The 20,699-nt window shown below is 46.0% G+C and overlaps 1 protein-coding gene across 1 annotated transcript in view; it reads right to left on the reverse strand.

Annotated features, from left to right (window-relative positions):
• Positions 1-20,699, reverse strand: part of dnah7 (dynein, axonemal, heavy chain 7) — a 338,773-nt gene that overhangs the window by 280,658 nt on the left and 37,416 nt on the right. The window contains 4 exon segments of the mRNA XM_067987762.1: positions 664-1,349; positions 12,283-12,429; positions 13,837-14,061; positions 20,462-20,540. Of these exon segments, the coding sequence (XP_067843863.1) occupies positions 664-1,349; positions 12,283-12,429; positions 13,837-14,061; positions 20,462-20,540 (1,137 nt within the window).

Below are 20,699 nucleotides of genomic sequence, written 5' to 3' on the forward strand. Positions count from 1 at the left end.
TAGATAGAGTGGATAGGGAGGACCTATTTCCCTTAGCAGAGGGGTCAGTGACCAGGGGGCATAGATTTAAAGTAATTGGTAGAAGGATTAAAGGGGAGCTGAGGAAAATTGTTTTCACCCAGAGGGTGGTGGGGGTCTGGAACTCACTGCCTGAAATGGTGGTAGAGGCAGAAACCCTCAACTCATTTAAAAAGTACTTGGATGTGCACTTGAAGTGCCGAAACCTACAGGGCTACGGACTAAGTGCTGGAAAGTGGGATTAAGCTGGATAGCTTTTTTTCGGCCGGCACGGGCACGATGGGCCGAGTGGCCTCCTTCTGTACCGTAACTTTCTATGATTCTATGATTGTTCTATGAAATAACCATGTTAGACAGAACTCTTATGTATTGTATGCTAGTAAGAGATTTACATTGTACTCACTTAAAAATCTCTTATAGAGATTTACATCCCCGTGATTTCCCAGTTGTATGGTTTACTCTAAATTAACTATAGAGACCAAAAAATTAAGAAACTTCAGTTTATCTCCCCTAACCACTATTGTTAAATTCATTGTACGTGTTTGTTCAAAATTGTTAAACATTTTGCAAAGATCCATAAGTATCATTTACACTTCTTGAAATTATCTTTTAAAATTCCACAAAGACAAAAAAAAACTGAACTACCTGATTTCTTTCTCAAATGGCTGTATAAAAGGAGATCCACGCATTGTCTGGGTCTTTACAATATGGTCATCTAGCAACATTTGGATATCATCAACAGCTGAAAGTATGTGAGTTCCTGTTTCTCGATATGGAATGAGAACGAATTCTATTGCTTCCCACTCGCTCACCATTTTTTCCATGGCTTTATCCAGTGAATATTCTTTGCTAGCAGCCTCACTAATACCCTCAAACTGATCCAAGAAAGGTTCAAGATTCATAGTGAGAAGCTTGGTAACAGTTGTGTCATCAGAAGGCTTGAGTGGGAATCCCACAATATCAGATAAGGCATCCCAGTGCCTATCACGTAAACCAGGGTTGCACAGAACCTGAATAAGGGGAATGTGCTCTTTGAATTCTTCAACTTTTCTCCTAACAGTATTGGCAATTTTTGCTGCATTTGGCGAGTCTGAAAAGGTCCGTTCTAACTTGTATAGACCACGCCAGTAGTTTCCTACATCCGCTTCTACTTGATCTGGGTTGACCTCAGTAAATGGTCCCTCCATCCAACTTTTATACTTGGTGTTGAACTCTACTGTCATGTCATACAGCCTTAGGTACGGTTGAAGAACATCACTGGTGTTTTTACGCTGAGGATACTGAGATTCAGTCCATCCAAAAGCTTCCTCTTCTATATTGATCTGATCAATCTGGCACAATGAAAAAGTGAACATTATTTAATTAACCATTTTAAAAGAATTATTAGTGATGAAATGTCACATTAATAAGACTATGTTGATTAACTGATATAAAATCATATTTTCAACTTACTTCAAGTATTATTGTGGAGACACATGCCTTTCAAAACACAGTATAATTTTGGTCCAAACATATACTTAATCTAACTTTGCACACCACATGTGTGGATTCATATGTAATGGTTTATTTATAATAGATTATTTCTGAACCCAACAATTTGTCCACTCAAATAAAATGATCCATTTGCTGTGCACATGTGAGGATGCAATCATAGCATGTATCCTCCCTTGCACCAGTTAAAAATAATGAATTGTGTCATTCACAAGGTTCCTGTTGCCACAGAAACACTCAATTGGCAACCAATCTTATTTACAGAGCTCTACAGAGCAAAATCTCCTTGCAAGCATAAAATATGGAAATCACAAAATGAAAAACAACACAAATTTATACAATATATAACAAACTGAAACTTCTCAAACATCTGATACCTCAGTTTTTAATATTAAAATTGAAAATGCACCATCAGGCTTCAAAAATTGAATTGCTTACACCCCAGAAGACCTGGAACAAATTTATTCACAGCAACAAAATCTTTCCAACAGGAATTGTAGAACCAATTAAACTATAAATTTCAAAACAGAGAGTGAGGCAAGAGCAAAAAAAGCAGCCAATGGCACCCACACACTGCAGCTCATCAGGCAAAGGGGCCTCTCGTTATCAGACAGTGAACTTACTCAGAGTCAGATCTCCACCGCGATCCATACTGCAGACCCCAGGTACTGTCAAGCGCATTGAACAACTATTGAAATTCAAATGTATAACAGAGGAAACTATAAAACATCCATTTCAAAAGACAAAACCACATGAAAGAAAACAAAAAGAGATGAGGTTTTCCAAATGTTATTGCTTACTGAACAACTTCAAGCCATATTGTCCTGTTTGTGAAAAAAAACAGGAAACAATCTTGTTCTTTGATTGCGATTTATGACCCCCTGGACAAACATGCACATTATGAGGATGCAATTCCATTAGCAAGAACAAAAACCAAGCAACCAATCATGTCACACCATTGACACTTTTCAAACAGCTAAAGAGCTACTTAAATGGTATAAATGATGAGAGGTTTGTTTATCCAGTTGTGAAGTGCACAATGCTTGTGGGAAAACTTTTCATGGACCAAGTTCAGAAAGTTTGCTTTACTAAAGATCCAGAATGCGCTGGTGACCAGCCCAATGGAAAAGCGTGTGCAAATACTTGGTGGTGGAGAATGACCTCCACTATGTAAAGGGTGAAACAAGCATAGCATTAGACGATGCAAAGAGCCAAAACAGTGCCAGCAACTCAGGAGCTCTGAAACAAGTTACATGACTAACAGCACAAAGGCAAGGCACAGATATTACCATAAAGTATCAGTGCAGGACATGCCTAAATGTAAAGAATAGTCAAAGTTGTTAAAGAATGCTATATATACCATATACTTCTTCCAATTCTGACAAAAGGTCTTCGACCTGAAACGTTGGGCACAATTTTAATAAGGCAGCAGGATGGCAGCAGAGGTGGGGGGGAGGGGGTCAATGGGCGCGCGGCAAACCCAAATAATAAAATCTTACCGTTCCCCACATGATCGCAACTTAATTGGTGCCCCTTAACGTTGTTTCCAGGTTTGCCGTCCGAAAGCTGCTCAGCGGGTGGACTGCGCACCCGCATAACCTGCTGCCAGCTGGAGTGTCTGGATTTAAAGGGCCGTTGCACCAATGGCTTTTGCTGGAGCAAGCACGTAGAATGGAACAGCAGAGGGACAAGCCAGCTCCAAGATTCAATGATGCCTCACTTGAAGTGCTGCTGGCCGGGGTGAGGAGGAGGACAGAGCTAGGAGGAAGCGCCCCGCTCCTGCCACCAAGAAGGCCTGGCTCGAGGTGGTAGAGGAGGTCATGAGCAGCAGCAACATCTGCCGCACTTGAGTCCAGTGCAGGAGGCGTTTCAATGACCTAACAAGGTCAGCAAAAGTGAACACGTCTGTATGCACATCACAACAATACACATCTGTGATGATGGTTAATATTGCCTTCTGTTCTCTTCCAGGCCTTTCAATGACCAAAGTGATGGGAGAGGGTGATTCCTCAGAGGAGCTCCCAGCCTCTGAGGGTGCACCGTCACATCTTAGTGTGCCATTCACCAGTGCAGATACTCACACCTCGGTGGATCCTAGTAGTCAGTTAGTTGAGTTGGCACCTGGTGAGTCACCAAACGCAAGTGAGCATGAGCAGACACTAGTGACAGGGGCAGCTGTGGAGAGTCCGCGTTGGAGAGCGCACTCCTCTCCAGGATCTGCTCAGCTGGACGAAGATGCTGGACGCCAGGGGCCATCCTTTAAAAGGAGAATGATTGAGGGACAGCAGCACATTTGCGGGGTACTGATGCCGTGCACACTCTCCACAATAGCCCAGAGGATGGAGGAGTCCAGCTCCAGCATGAGTGGAATAGTGGCGCAGGGATGTCAGATAATTTCTGAGATAGTGTCGCAGTTAAGTGCGGGAATGTCTGCGATGGAGAGAAGGCTAGCTTCCATTGAACTTCAAGCATGGCTCACAAATGAGTCCATTCAGGTCCTGACTACAGCCATTTGGACTCAGGGTGAACAACATTCTGCCGCGGTAAACAGGCGGACAGAAACTTTGCAACTGGGCTTCCAAGGCATCACACATGTCCTCTCCTGTGGAAAACTCTCCAGTGGCTGGAGTCATACCCAGCACAAAGGAAGATGGTAGTGGTTGTTGGAGGCCAATCATCTCAGCCCCAGGTCATTGCTGCAGGAGTTCCTCAGGGCAGTGTCCGAGGCCCAACCATCTTCAGCTGCTTCATCAATGACCTTCCCTCCACCATATGGTCAGAAATGGGGATGTTCGCTGATGATTGCATAGTGTTCAGTTCCATTCGCAACCCCTCAGATAATGAAGCAGTCCATGCCCGCATGCAGCAAGACCTGGACAACATCCAGGCTTGGACTGATAAGTGGCAAGTAACATTCACAACAGACAAGTGCCAGGCAATGACCATCTCCAACAAGAGAGAGTCTAACCACCTCCCCTTGACATTCAACGGCATTACCATCACCGAATACCCCACCATCAACATCCTGGGGGTCACCATTGACCAGAAACTTAACTGGACCAGCCACATGAATACTGTGGCTACAACAGCAGGTCAGAGGCTGGGTATTCTGCGGCGAGTGACTCACCTCCTGACTCCCCAAAGCCTTTCCACCATCTACAAGGCACAAGTCAGGAGTGTGATGGAATACTCTCCACTTGCCTGGATGAGTGCAACTCCAACAACACTCAAGAAGCTCGACACCATTGAGGACAAAGCAGCCCACTTGATTGGCATCCCATCCACCACCCTAAACATTCACTCCCTTCACCACCGGCGCACAGTGGCTGCAGTGTGTACCATCTACAGGATGCACTGCAGCAACTCACCAAGGCTTCTTTGCCAGCACCTCCCAAACCCACGACCTCTACCTCGAAGGGCAAGAGCAGCAGGCACATGGGAACAACACCACCTGCACGTTCCCCTCCAAGTCACACACCATCCCGACTTGGAAATATATTGCCGTTCCTTCATCGTTGCTGGGTCAAAATCCTGGAACTCCCTTCCTGACAGCACTGTGGGAGAACCTTCACCACACATACTGCAGCGGTTCAAGAAGACAGCTCACCACCACCTTCTCAAGGGCAATTAGGGATGGGCAATAAATGCTGGCCTCACCAGCAACGCCCACATCCCATGAATGAATTTTTAAAAAACTGTTGTCCGGCAGGGTAGGAGTGATGTGGGCCTGGCCCAGGAGAGGGATGACAGCGAAAGGGGGCATGGAAGTGGGGACGCCACTCGAAACACTCCCACTCTCACCTGTTTCCCACCTCTCGACCAGTACCAGAAATGCTGCCTCCTCTCCAGGTGGCCAAGTCTGCCCTTGCACAGGTGCAGGTGGAGCAGTCTTTGGCGGAGCCCTCACGGGCTCCAAAACCCAGGGGGCGTAGGCCGAAAACACCTAAGCAGTCAAGGCATGAACATGAGCAACCTGCCATAGGGGATGCATCATGTAGAAATATGGTTTTGTGATCACAATGGGTATGCACAAGGGTGTTTGACAGACTGTCATGTTTCTCATTTATATTTGGTTTTTGTTAAATTCACATTAAATGTTACACTTCTCACCACTGCTGCCATGTCTTGCCCATTGTCTGCCTTTTTGATAGCGCTCTTTCATGTGCTTCATCATGAACGGTGAGACTTGATGCCACCCAGTGGGTGAGTTTACAGTGGATGTATGTGTAGTTGTAGGATTGTTTTGTGCAGGGGGGTTGGCGGAGATGGTGTTGGCGTTGCTCTTTCCAGGTGATCTGAGCACTGGACTATTTTCACTTTGTGATCTCCTTATGAGAAGCGTTCAAATATTAGTGACTCTCTGGTCTCACGAACAGCCAGGTGAGCCGTTGCTCTGCCAATGGGTTCCTCCTCCTCCTCAATGTGTATGGCAGATGTGGATGCTGGATGAGGGCATGGGGCCTCATCAACTAGTAACCCTCTCTATTGCGACATATTGAAGCGCTCCCCCAGACCCATCCAGACACCGAAATCGCATGTTCAATGACAGACCTGGTAGCAATGTGACTGTTGTTGTGTCGACGTTGTTCTTCGCTGATGGGGTTCCTCAGAGGAGTCATGAGCCATATGTGCAGGGGGTATCCCTTATCTCCAAGCAGCCAACACTTAAGGGTGTTTGGTGTGTGGAAGAGGGGCGGGATGTTGGATTCCCTCAGAATGAATGAATCATGGCAGCTGCCAGGGAATCTCGCACACACGTGAAGAAATATTTTCCGAAGGTCACAAATGAGCTGCGCGTTGATGGAGTGATATCCCTTTCTGTTGATGAATAGTCCTGGCTCGTGTGGAGGTGCTCGATTGCACCCTGTACCCGTGGAAGCCAGCCACAGAGTGGAAACCCACTGCCCTCTCCATCTGGCTGAGGTCATCCATGGGGAAGTTGACAAACAAACTGAGAAACAAACCATCGGTGACCTGTCTTATGCACTTCTGGGCAGGCGACAGAGACCCCGGCAATGTCACCGATGGTGCCCTGGAAGGATCTGGAGATGGTGAGGGTAGTGGTCACTTTAACTGTGACGGGCAATGCAATGCCACCAGGCCCAGTCAGGAGCAGCTCGGCATGAAGGAGGCTGCAGATGTCTGCGACCACCTGGCAACTCAGTCTCGGCCTCCGTATGCACTGTTCCTCAGAGAGGTCCAGGAAGCTCAGCCTCGGTCTGTAGACACTCTCACGAGGCTAGTGCCCCCTATGACATTGGTCCCTCTGTTGTTGCCCTCTCTGCTCTTGTGCAGGTGCCTGTGGCACACCTCTGTGTTGTGGAGCTGCAAGTGGAGGAAGTGTACGTGTGCTTGGCGAGAATGGTGATGTTTCTCCTCCTCGGATGTAATGGTGAATGAAGCCATTGCCCCACCCCATCCTGATGGTGTCAATTTGAGGCGGTCCAAAAAGTAGTTAAATATGTGCAAACAGAACAATTCTGAGTGTGAACCAAGAATTTTCAGTCTAAACACAAAGATCGCCCAGCCAAAAGTTGGTCTGAGAGAACTAAGCGCCTTGCTGCAATAACTCACCTTTTATCTCCATCTGTCAAACAGGGATTTAAATGTCCAATTGGCTGCCAGCTGCAACCCGCCGAGTTTTCCATACCGTGTTTCACACAGCACAGGAAACACATTAAGGCAGCGTTGAAATCGCTTGCCAGCATAATGAATTACATTAATACAGATTTCAAGTACTTCAAGTACTTCAACTGTTGGTTTAAATATCGTCCCGCCGGCTTTAATTGCCAGCAGGACTTCTATTTCGCCAGGTTGGAGCCAGGATTCATTCCCGCTCCAGAAATGCCCGATTTTGTTTGCTCCCCTGCCCCCAACCCGCTTGGATTTCAAAGTTAAAATCGTGCCCGTTAACTCTGTTTCTTTCTCCATAGATGCTGCCTCACTTGCTGAGCTTTTCCCGCATTTTCTGTTTTTATGTACCATATACTGTTTGATAATATCTCTCCCTCTATGCTATCCATTACATTATTTGTTGGTGCTCCTGTCTTTGGTATATGTTATATTATAGCTGTCTGTATGGTATATTATTTTCCCTCTTTACTTTATTATCAGTGCATCAGCTTGCAACTCACTGTGGAACATTCTCAGGATAGCCTTTATCAGGAAGCCATACATCCTCAGCTGGGAATCACTCCATCACTGACTCTCCTCTCCATTCTGCTCTACCATGGTAGCCACTCTTTTGTCTGTCACCTCCCCCCCCCTCCCACTCACTGGCCCCGATATTACCAGAGAGGCGGGTTGAGAGCAGGGGGGTGACTGGGCGCGTGTGTAACCCGCCCAGTAAAATCCGTCCGTTCCCCACGTGATTGCGGGTAAATTGAAACCACTTAACGTGGCTTCCGGGTTTCCCGTCGGAAACCTGCGCAGCGGACGGACTGCGCATCTGCATCACAGGCTGTCAGCTGGAGGAGCCCTATTTAGAGGGGCACTCCTCCAATGACTGATCCTGCAGCAAAGGACCACACAGCACCATGGAGCAGCCCAGGGGAAAGACTGCTCCCAGGTTTAATGATGCCTCACTCCAGGTCTTACTGGATGGGGTGAGGAGGAGGAGGGAGATCTTCTACCCGGCGGACGGGAGGAAGTGGCCTGCCTCTGCCACCAAGAAAGCCTGGCTCGAGGTGGCAGAGGAGGTCAGCAGCAGCAGCAACGTCTCCCACACATGGATCCAGTGCAGGAAGCGCTTCAATGACTTAACTAGGTCAGCCAAAGTGAGTACACTTACTCATTCTCCTACACTCCATCTTCCACATCACTGCCCCCACCCCACAACTCCTTCGGCACTGCCAACACTACTCTATCACATCACTCCTCACACCCACTCAAACCTCATCCTCAACTTACCTGCACTTACTCACCTCCCCCGTACTCATCCCACCACTACCACTCAACCCAATCCTCATACAATGTCATGGCTCTGTCTCATACTCACCCTCTGATGCATCTCTTTCACGGTCAGCCTCACCCAAACCAGTGCATTCAGCGGTTGGCCACGTCACTATCCCTCACTCACACCTCTCTGCTTTTTTCCCTTATAGAAGAGAACCCAGAATGCACAGAAGAGGGTGAAGACCGGGGGAGACCTGCAACATCAGGTCGTTCTCACGGACGCGGAGCAGGAGGCTCCTGCATTGAGCCACACCCTCGAGTGCCTGTCCGTTGGGGACGCCGAGACTGCCACCTGACAAACAGCTGGTGACAGAACTTTAACATTCAGCACTCACAATAGCAAATGATGTTAACATGCCTTGCCGTCTTCAGCACCTCAACATCTGTCATCATGCTTAATATTGCCTTCTCTTGTCTTACAGGGCCTTCAGTGACTGCTGTGACGGTGGAGGGCTATTCCTCAGAGGACCTGCCGGCCTCTGAGGGGGCACCGTCACATCTGAGCGAGCCATCCACCAGCGCAGATACACACACCTCGGTGGGTCTCCGTCCTTAATTAGTTGGGGTTGCACATGGTGAGTCACCACACGCACGTGAGCACGAGCAGACACTGGTGGCAGGGGCAGCTGTGGAGAGTCCGCGTCGGTGGGAGCATTCTTCTCCAGGCTCTGCTCAGCTGGACACAGATGCTGAACCCTGGGGGGCCATCCTTTAAAAGGAGAATGATCGAGGGGCAGCAGCACATTTGCGAGGTGCTGGAACAGGTGCCACGCGCACTCTTCACAATCGCTCAGAGGGTGGAGGAGTCCAACTCCTGCATGAATGGAATGGTGGCATAGGTACAGGAGAGGATCTCCGAGATACTGTCACAGGGACGTGAGGGCATCTCTGAGATAGCGTCACGGGTAAGTGCGGGAATGTCTGTGATGGAGGGAATCCGAAGTGAGCGGGTTGGAGCCGGGCTCCGAACCCGCTCCGGGATTCCGCCATTTTCGGAGCCCCCCCCCGCCCCCAACGCACCCGCTCGGCCATCCGAAAATCGGCCCCACTGTGCCCTACAGTTTGGCTCTTTCACTTTACCGCACCAGAAACCGAGGTGCTGTCTGGGAGAATTTTTGTTTAATTGGGATGGGAAATAGAGACTTATTTCCAAGGTTTCCTCCCTCCCCCTGGGTGTCTTGAGAGGTTTACAGAGGATAAAACTCTTCTCTCACCATTGTGGTGATTCTTCAAAATGTTCTCCTTTGTTACGCTACTAATGCCAGATCTCATTTCTTGATTCGAGTGTGCAGCTGAGGATTATTGCATGAATTTAACGGCAGAACCTCATTATCATTATTTTATTCCCTTTCCTGTCCAGCAACCGGCCAGATTGAAGGCTGGTGGCTGCCGGGCAGGAAAGCCGGCGGTAGAAGGCTGCAGCCAGGGACCATTGGGGATGGTCCCCAGCAGTCGGCAAAGATCGCGGGGCACAAGGGGGTTAGCAAAGATCGCGGTGCATAAGGCTTGGGACTGCGGGTTTGGGGGGGGGGGGGGGGGCGGCCGATCGTGGCAGAAGATTCGCTTGGGGGTCCGGGAAGAGCGCTCATGCTCCTCTTGGCTCACAAGCAGTGCTATAAAAAGCACTTACCTGCTTGATCCGACTGCTCCAGGCTTCATTTAGCAGAAGGGTTTCCCGAGCCCTGTGTTAAATTTAAATCAGAATCCAAACTGCAATGTGGGAGCCCGATTTAAATATTATAATGAGATGTCCTGCCTCTCGAGAGCGGGACACGGACACGCCACACAACCCACCACCGAAGAAATGGCGGCAGGCGTGTATGCAGTGGTTGGGGTCGCGTTGCCCAATTTTTTATTTCTAACCCTCTCCCTCCCTTGGGGTGGGGGGAGATGGGGAGATAAAATTTCCCCCATTGTTTCAGAAAGTGAAGAAACCAATAATTTACTGTGATAGATCCTGGGCCCCATCCAGTCTCATAAGAAAATCTATACTCTACTTTTGTACGTATAATTTGTAACATGGCCTCGGCACTGGAATGTTTAAACTGAAAGCTGTCTTTTAAGATCAACTGAGAATATGAGCAGGTTGAGAACAGGATCAGGTTGCAAAAAAGCAGTTTGCATTGTTTGATTTGGTGATTGGAGATCTCTTGTTTGTATGACAGGGCAAGTGAATATTGTATCAGCATTAGAATTTCCTGGATATGGCAGACACTGAGTATCACAGCTCATTAATATGGTAGGCTACCAAAGTATCTTTGTTGTAATTTTGATCGACAGTTCTCTAGCCAGAAGCTGCCTGAATCCAAGAATAAATATGACAAGCTTTCACTACTTTTTTGTTCAATGAATTTGCTTGTATTACACATACAAGTTACTATAACAAGGCAGAAAACCGTAGAGGTTGAAGCACTCATGATTCAGTTATAAGGAAGCTGAAAAAGGACTCAGGATCTTGATAACCATTTATTATGTTGGATTCATAAAGCTAATTGATATACTGGTGAAAATTAAGTAATGTATTGTTATATAATCTGATGATTTATTCTTACTTTGTGGACTATTACTTCTTACAATAAACTCGATTACAGTTTATAGCCTGAGCTTTATGTTTTCTGCTGATTTGGAGAGATACGGAGGACCTGGTGAATGCAGCTTCCTATTTCCAGTACATACCCAAATAGCGGAAGGGCTCTTTGTTCATCCTATGGCACACCATCCCACAACTTAAAGATTTAGCCCAAGGGACGATTTTAACCTTACCCGCCCTGCAGAAATGAGGCGAGTGGGCAGTTAAAATGCCCTCGGTTATTTACCTGCTGGAAAACCGCCTGGATTCTGCCATCCGCGATTTTCACTCAGGCTTCTAGTCACGTAGCTAAGCCACCCACCTGGAAGCCAGTGGGATCCTGCTTTAAATATGCAGATCAAGGTCCAATGACGTCATTAGGCCCCAAATGTGATTTTAACTCAGGCCTGAACGGGGAAGATGATAGGCTAAAGAGAGTTGGGATCTGCCGGGAAGATAGAGGCCCAAACAGGTAAGTTTTTTACTTTCCTTTGTGGGGTCAGGAGGAGCAGGAGTGCTCCTTTGGGCCCAGCAAGGAAAGTCACTGCCGCCCCTGCCACAGACACTTCCCCCATCCCTCTGAGAACCTCCGTCCCCACATTTGCATTCATGCCAGTGGGCCGCCCAATTTTTTTTTAAGAAGCCTGCAACTGCTTTCATCCCCACTTCCTGCCTAAAGGACCGGCAGCATCTTAATGAAGATAAAATATCCTGAGTCTCAAATTTTCTCCAGTGTACATTTTGCACTCGGGCTAGTTATCCACCTTTTCACATGGTCAAATATTTTACACAGTAGTTAGTATTTTATACCAAGATATTCTTTTTATACAGCATTCTCCACTTAAAAGTAGTGAATTTAATCAATCATTTTTTTTGTTTGTTTTTTAAATTTTCTCCCCTCCTCTCCTGAGGGATGGGTCCTTGAGCACTGTGGTACCTCACTCCAGAGGCTATTATTCACACGTGAGTCTTAACAGTGAGTGTCAGCAAGCTATTTGATTGCGGGAGTATCACAGCCATGTCCAAGCCTGACTTCACTTGATATCAATGTCACATCCATACATTACCTATACTTTTTCTACTGCTGTGACATTATATATATATATATATATATATATATATATAATATATCTCATATTAAAATATTAACTGTCTTTCATAAAATATAAAACATCAGCTTATTTTTTTTCAAAACGATGAATAATGTATTTTAAATTCATCAATATTTTGTCCGATACGTAACCCAGTACCTTCTCCATTGCTTGATTCAGCTTTACGTTTAATGCTTGAGCCTTTCGTAAGTACCGACTAACTTCTGTCAATTCTCCAAAACTGTGGAATTCTTCCACTTGTTTAGCATAGCTCTCCAGTTCCTCTGTAAATCTCTCAGTACGAAGCTAAAAGTTAAATAAATCATGAAAAAGGTATGCATATTAAATTTAAGTGTATAGTATAGATTTTTTTTTGGAAATATGAATTATAGGTTTAACCTAAGTTTCCACTAATAGTCATAAAAATGTTGAGCCCGAAATTCCAGTTCTGCCCAAGGGCAGAGAACGGGCGGATGGCCCACCTGCAGTTGGAACCTAGGATGGGACCCGGTTCTGCTGAGATTCTTCCTTGTTTTTTTAGCTGTAGTCATTGAGGGGGCCATGGCAGATCTTCTGTCTGCTCTCCCCTACATCAAGGCGGCAAGTCTGGGGAATTTCTGGGCTACCTTGTATGCCCTTAAACAGCCTCAGTGGAACTCTCACCAGCTGACAGCTGACATGAGTCTGACTCAGGCCTTCCAAAAGGCCCAAAACCTTTACCAAGGAAAGGTAATTGATCCTGGAGGGGATTAATTACCTTAATTTTTTTTTTAAGAACAGGGCTCTCTTAAGAGCTGAAAGGTTTTAAATATTTTAACCCTCAGCTGCTGGAGGGCCTTGACGCATAGTGGCGGAGCAGCTTTTGGCCACTCCACTAGGTTACCAACCTTCCTGGATTGTCCTGGAGTCTCCAGGAATTAAGGATTAATCTCCTGGACATTGCTGAGAGCAATTGGGGAGAAAGATCATGGTGCTATTAAAAAAAGTTGATTTTTTTTTTATTATCTTTGAACACTTTTGTTTATTAGTTATAAAAATATTGGAGATGGCGGGGCAGGTGGATGCAGGAGGTCATGTGATGAAACCTCCAGGAAGACATTTACTGTCGGCTGGCAGATCAAGGCGGGTGCCATTCATGCACCTTTGAAGGCACCAGTGGCCCACATTGATTATGTAGATGACAAATTCCCACAATTCGAGGCTGGGTCTCAAGCTTTGGGCACTTCCGCTGATAGAATGGACCAACTGGAATTTTGGCCCCACCGTTTTTAGTGTGCTCCCTAAAACTACATGTATTTTAGTTCATCTTTGAAACACAATATATACTGACCATACATTTCCTTGTAATTGATAGCAAATATCTTGGTAAACATACAGTGATAATATCAGAATTTTTAAACCTCCCAAGTGAATACCATCATATATTAATGACAACAAAAACAGCCACCACCAGCAAAGAAATGTACCTAGAACTGAGTAAAATCCCCACATGAAATTAAAATATATCCATTCCAACAAATAGCAGCTACCAGAGCACGGTTTCAATGCATAATTTAGAATGCATTTACAGTATATGTTTAATGTTAGTACAAAGCTTTGCTGTGGTGTCAGGTTGGGCCCTGACCCTAGATTAAGGCTGCATGAACCAACTGTGTTGGTGCAAAGTAAATTGACGAAAAATCTGATCAATACTGAAGCTTGTGGATGTCTCACCCTGAGTCCTTGTTGGTACTGTTCTTCTTTCTCTGCTACCATCTTCTTATGGTCATCAAAAATCTCTGCCATTCGTCCACTCCAATGAAATGTATTGTTGTTCAGTCGCATGTCACTTGGAGAAAATGTAACATAATCCACAAGAAAAGACAGACGGTTTCTAGCTTTAATCAGCTTCAGCTCAAGCTCAGCCATATCCTTCACTTCGACCTGTTGAACGTAGGCCTGTCGAAAAAGACATTGATTAAAAAAAACTGTCAGTTAGACCTCTAAAGTGTACAATACCATTTTTGCATTTGAATTAGAACCCACAATTAGCCTCAAATTTCAATTGTTTTTTTCTTAAATACTGTGCTGTACATTTTATTTTCAGCAGTGATTTCAACAGTTCCATAACTCTGGCTATCACCAATAGGTGGCATTTAAACAATAGAGAGGCGATCTTATTGAAACATATAAGATTGTCAAGGGGCTTGATCGGGTGGATGTGGTAAGGATGTTCCCAAGGATGGGTGAAACTAGAACTAGGGGGCATAATCTTAGAATAAGGGGCTGCTCTTTCAAAACTGAGATGAGGAGAAATTTCTTCACTCAGAGGGTAGTAGGTCTGTGGAATTTGCTGCCCCAGGAAGCTGTGGAAGCTACATCATTAAATAAATTTAAAACAGAAATAGACAGTTTCCTAGAAGTAAAGGGAATTAGGGGTTACGGGGAGCGGACAGGAAATTGGACATGAATTTAGATTTGAGGTTAGGATCAGATCAGCCATGATCTTATTGAATGGCGAAGCAAGCTCGAGGGGCCGATTGGCCTACTCCTGCTCCTATTTCTTATGTTCTTATGTTCTTATTAATAGGACCATCTATAGTAAGCCTATCACCTCTGCATTAGAGATCACAATATTTATTACCTACCTTTTAAAAAACACCAAGTGAGCTGTGTATAGTTTATAATCAAAACAATTCATAAAGTGAGCCTTGAATTCTTCCATATTGGCCCTTATACTATAGACAACAAACTCAATTTAAGATGGAATCTTTTAAGAAAATAATCCATTTTCAGAACCATTGCTATCCTATACAAATGCATTTCTGGGTGCATTTACATTACTCCTGTGCAATCAACTCCTGATGCACAGATCTTGTGCAGTCAACTGGATTACAAATATGAACTTACCAGTCTCCATTCAGCAGAGACCCCCTGGGCTTAATTTTCTGATTTGGAAGTGGGGGGGGGGGGGGGGTTATCTGCCAGAAGCACCAGGGCAGGACTTCATTCCACCAGCGTGACCCCTCACTGGCCCTGCCAAATTTTGCAGGTTCGGCTCCCAGCGCTACTAGCGCTAGCGAGTGGGAACTTTCCCCTGGTGGGGAGATGAACTAGCACTGTTGCAGCTTTAAATGGCTACAACAGTTTAAAGAGTCAGGGCATAGATTTCCAATCTGGGAGCAAATAATCTGAATTGTGTCAAAAAGAAGCTGCCTGAAGGTGAAGCAGGAGGGCACAGAGCCCCCAAGTTTTCAGACTTGTGTATTATTGTTCCAAATAAAGGAAAGGAGGAGCAGTTATTTTGGAATGAGGAAAGGATACCAACGAAAGGAATGGACAGTGGAAGGGGATGACATTGGGAGTCAGTGACACCTCCACAATCTCCTGCACCCACATATCAACTCAGTACCTGAAGAAGTGCTACGTCCTGACCAGGGCACCAAGATGCGAAGGGGCTGTCAGACCCAGTAACGAATCACGTTTTCATTTCCAGCAACCTTATCCTCAATTGTATTCAACACCATCTACAACTTATCATCAATGTGCAGGAGCTCCACTATACTTTAATTTCTTCATTTGCAAATGTTCCTTCCCTCACAGCCTAACATGAATGGAAGCAACAACAACAATTTGCATTCATATAGCTCCTTTAACGTAGTAAAATGTCCCAAGGCGCTTCACAGGAGCGATTATCAAACATCAAGCTTGATCATACAATTCATCGTTTCATGTCATTTCAACTCCTGCAGTATGCATAATCTGTAACTGCAATACATTATGAACCCTTCACATCATTTCTTGTACTGAAAGCATAATGGCCACAGTGCTGCTCAACTACCTATGCATATCTCTCTTTATTTTGTACCTTCTTAGGTGTGCTACAGCAACAAGCAAAGGAAAATCAGGACCCGGGCCCCTGCTTTAGGTGCTGGCAACACCTCTTCACACACACTAATCATCCTCTCCCTCCCAAGCACTAGCCCTGGAACATTCACCTAGGGGAATTACTTAGTGAGCCAGGGGAAGTGCACAGAATGATGCACAGGAGCATAAGTGGGAGCAGAAGAAGGGGGTGGAAGATAACAAGGCAGACATCATTGTTGGGAGGGTCAGTCTGCCCCGAGTGAAGGAGTCTTCACACTCAGCTCTCAGGGTCCTGTTTTTAAGAGAACAATGCTTTCAGATCATCCAACATATGTACAGGCACTGGGGTCACTGTCCGAGAACTTGCTGCAGATGATGGCTCAATTGAAGAAGTCCACTACTCACATCTGCTGCACCATGATATATATGGGTTTGACACTACGGTCAATCCTGGAATACATAGGTATCTCCAGAACGAGCCCTAACAGAACATTTAAAAACAGTGAACAGTTCTGACATAGAGATTTTTTTTTTATTCGTTCTTGGGATGTGGGCGTCGCTGGCAAGGCCAGCATTTATTGCCCATCCCTAATTGCCCTTGAGAAGGTGCAGTCCGTGTGGTGAAGGTTCTCCCACAGTGCTGTTAGGAAGGGAGTTCCAGGATTTTGACCCAGCGACAATGAAGGAACGGCGATATATTTCCAAGTCGGGATGGTGTGTGACTTGGAGGGGAACGTGCAGGTGGTATTGTTCCCATGTGCCTGCTGCCCTCGTCCTTCTAGGTGGTAGAGGTCACGGGTTTGGGAGGTGCTGTCGAAGAATCCTTGGCGAGTTGCTGCAGTGCATCCTGTGGATGGTACACACTGCAGCCACTGTGCGCCGGTGGTGAAGGGAGAGAATGTTTAGGGTGGTTGATGGGGTGCCAATCAACTGGGCTGCTTTGTCCTGGATGGTGTCGAGCTTCTTGAGTGTTGTTGGAGCTGCACTCATCCAGGCAAGTGAAGGGTATTCCATCACACTCCTGACTTGTGCCTTGTAGATGTTGGAAAGGCTTTGGGGAGTCAGGAGGTGAGTCACTCACCATAGAATACCTAGCCTCTGACCTGCTCTTGTAGCCACAGTATTTATGTGGCTGGTCCAATTAAGTTTCTGGTCAATGGTGACCCCCAGAGTGTTGATGGTGGGCGATTTGGCGATGGTAATGCCATTGAATGCCAAGGGAAGGTGGTTAGACTCTCTCTTGTTGGAGATGGTCATTGCCTGGCACATGGAATCATAGAATCATAGAAGTTACAACATGGAAACAGGCCCTTCGGCCCAACATGCCCATGTCGCCCAGTTTATACCACGAAGCTAGTCCCAATTGCCTGCACTTGGCCCATATCCCTCTATACCCATCTTACCCATGTAACTGTCCAAATGCTTTTTAAAAGACAAAATTGTACCCGCCTCCACTACATGTCTGGCACGAATGATACTTATGTTACTTGCCATTTATCAGCCCAAGCCTGGATGTTGTCCAGGTCTTGCTGCATGCGGGCATGGACTGCTTCATTATCTGAGGGGTTGCGAATGGAACTGAACACTGTGCAATCATGAACGAAAGTCCCCATTTCTGACCTTATTATGGAGGGAAGGTCATTGATGAAGCAGCTGAAGATGGTTGGGCCTAGGACACTGTCCTGAGGAACTCCTGCAGCAATGTCCTGGGGCTGAGATGATTGGCCTCCAACAACCACTACCATCTTCCTTTGTGCTAGGTATGACTCCAGCCACTGGAGAGTTTTCCCCGATTCCCATTGACTTCAATTTTACTCGGGCACCTTGGTGCCACACTCGGTCAAATGCTGCCTTGATGGCAAGGGCAGTCACTCTCACCTCACCTCACAATTGCAATTGCTGCCACAGGCGCTTGGGGGTCAAAATGGATTGGGCTTTCTCTTCCGGCCTCCAAATATTTTGGGCTGGAATACTGATAAGTATCTCTCAAGGCTTCTATGATCTGACTGATGCCATCAGATAGTTTTCCTGCTAATTAGTGGCCAATTAGACCCAAATTCCAGCAGCAGAGGCCTGGCAAGTGTACATTTCCAAGATGATGCTGTCTCTCAGCACAATACCATGTTTGTGCCATTCCACCAGCCCCTTAAATAGCAACACCTGTGGCAATAAGAAGCCAGGGCCAGGCTGTCCTAGCAGCAGCACAGGAAAAACTGCCTCATCAGGTGCCTCTCGAGCCTAAGCTGCTTTAATATGAGGGTCATCTGAAGTTCCAAAGACTCTTCAAGCAACACAAAAGCCAGCTGTTTCACCCACTCCTGCCATTGAGGGAGCTCTAAAGAGAAGCATGAGATTAGGACTGAAAGATCGCACAATTGTGGTACCGAAAGAACAAAATATTAGGGAAGCAGACAGATTATTTTTCACTAAAAATGTGGTTACAGAAAAGTTATCTGGCCTCATTTTAAACCCTGTTGGCTTAAGAGGGAATCTAACATACATATGTGAGTAATTTAACCTAACCCGCGCGACAGGAAACTGACACGATCTGATTGGCCACCCGATTTTACATTCCATTAACTTCAATGGAGAGTAAAGTCAAGCATCATGTAAAACAAGCGGTCGATCTGATCGCGTCAGTTTCCCGTCGGGTGGGTTAGGATAAAATTACCCACACAATTTTTAAACATATACAGACGCCACAGGCATGATTTTAAAAGGGAAAAACAGGTGGGTTGGGAGCGGTGGGGGGGGCATTCAAAATCGCAACCATTTCGGACCCGCTCCCAACCTGCCTCCAACCTGCCTATTTCCGGTTTTCACTGGGGTGGAGCAGGACGAGGGGCGGGCGACCAACCCGCTCCCAGGAGGCGGGTTGTGGGCCTCCATTTTTGCAGAGTTCCCAATTTCAACCCCTGGGGGCCGGGCCTTCTCTTTCACGCCTTGTGAAAGGAGGCGAGAAGGCCCAAGACTAACAGGTAAGTGCCTTTCTGGCACAGCTAGCGGGCCCAGAGGAGCAGGAGTGCTTCCAAGTGACTAGCCCAACAAGCCTACCTCCAGCGACCCCCCAAACGATCATAGACACCCGCCCCCAATCTCCAACCCCCCTCACCATGAGCTCCGACCGCCCCCAACGATCGCGGATTCCCCCGCCCCCGATCTCTGACCCCCCCCAACAATCACGGACCCCCACCCCTGATCCCCCTCCCAACGATCGCAGAGTCCCACAATGACCCCTGACCCCCCAATGATCGTGGACCCCCGTGACTGACCCCCGATCCCTCCCCCATGACTGACTCCTCCCCGTAACCCCTGTGCCAACCCATGCCCCATGCTAATCCATGCATCCCGTGCCAACCCATGTCCCCCGTTTCCACCCATGCCGCCCATGCCCCCCCCCCCCCCATCTATACAAGACTTACCTGAAGACTTACCTGACCACGTCCTCTCCCTAGATAGTCTCCTGTCCAACTGGGGCCACCCTGTCAATCAGGCTGGTCGGTCGGACAGCAAACCGACAAAATCGTAAGGACGACCGGGAAACCCGTACTTACAGGTTTCCCGTCCACAATTTGACCCCCCGCCCCCTTCCCAGCTCTGAGTCAAAATCATGCCCCATAATTGGTTTAGATTGTATAGTTTGTATCTGTCTAACAGTTCTTTTCTGATTTTAAATGGTCATATATTCTTTACTCTTTTCCAGGATATAAAAGATACAATTTTGTTTGCATCTGGGAAATTAGCAGTTGGAGATTCTCAAGTGAAACAGTTTAAAGATTTCATAAATACAACTAGGAACTGGTTTGAGAAGAATAAGCAATTTTAAAGTCTGTAAAGATAAGTGCTGAGCATATTTAAAGGCATTTACAATGCAGTAGATTCATTCCTAGAGTTGCAGTCATCTTATTACTTCGTCCCTTCAGGAGATAGATAAAAGATGTTCTACTCTAAATATATAACTATATTATAGAACTGCTAAATTATTTGCTTGTTTATTATTTTTGTAATAAATTTGCTTGATATTTTGCATTTTAAACAGCATCTGCTGCTATACTGTATCACTGGAACTCTGCAAGTGGAATCTTATGAATTAAAAGCAATTGCCATACAGGGGTTGCTGTTCATTTTACCCTAACACATTACCAAAAGCTTACTTAGATATTAATACAAAGATAATCATTCCTGAAGGTTTGGGGAGTTAGGGCTCACTCATAAGTGATCTAAGACAACTGTAATAGTCTAGGTTAAGTGGTTAGAAAAGACCCAAAGATGTAACAGGATTCATACATAAAGAATGATATAAAGGGGGCATGGATTAAAGGATGTGTTTTATATGGGTTTCCTGTTATTGAGGGAGCTATAAAATGTATTATATCTGAAATCTTATAAAGGTAGTCCACTGAAGTTTATTGTCTGTCATTTGTCCTCATAGTAGTTGTTTTCAATTGTACGTTATTGTTATGACATCTTATCTGCAAAACAAAAAAAATACCTTCAACTCCATTAATGCTTGTGTATTTGGAGGTGTCATCAGGGCTTTCTCTGCTATCTTCTCATATTCAAGACATAACCTGCCATTAAAAAAAAACAGAACGCGTTAACTATCCAACAGTTAAAGCACAGACTACAGAGGAAGATGTCCCAGGCTGAAGGAAGGTAGGTTGTAAGGTGTGTCCATAGCAGTAGTGGGTAGTTGGGGAAGCCATGTGGGCTGGTAGTGTTGGAAGGGT

Source organism: Heptranchias perlo, chromosome 7 (genome assembly GCF_035084215.1).
Source record: "Heptranchias perlo isolate sHepPer1 chromosome 7, sHepPer1.hap1, whole genome shotgun sequence".
Lineage (NCBI taxonomy): Eukaryota > Metazoa > Chordata > Chondrichthyes > Hexanchiformes > Hexanchidae > Heptranchias > Heptranchias perlo.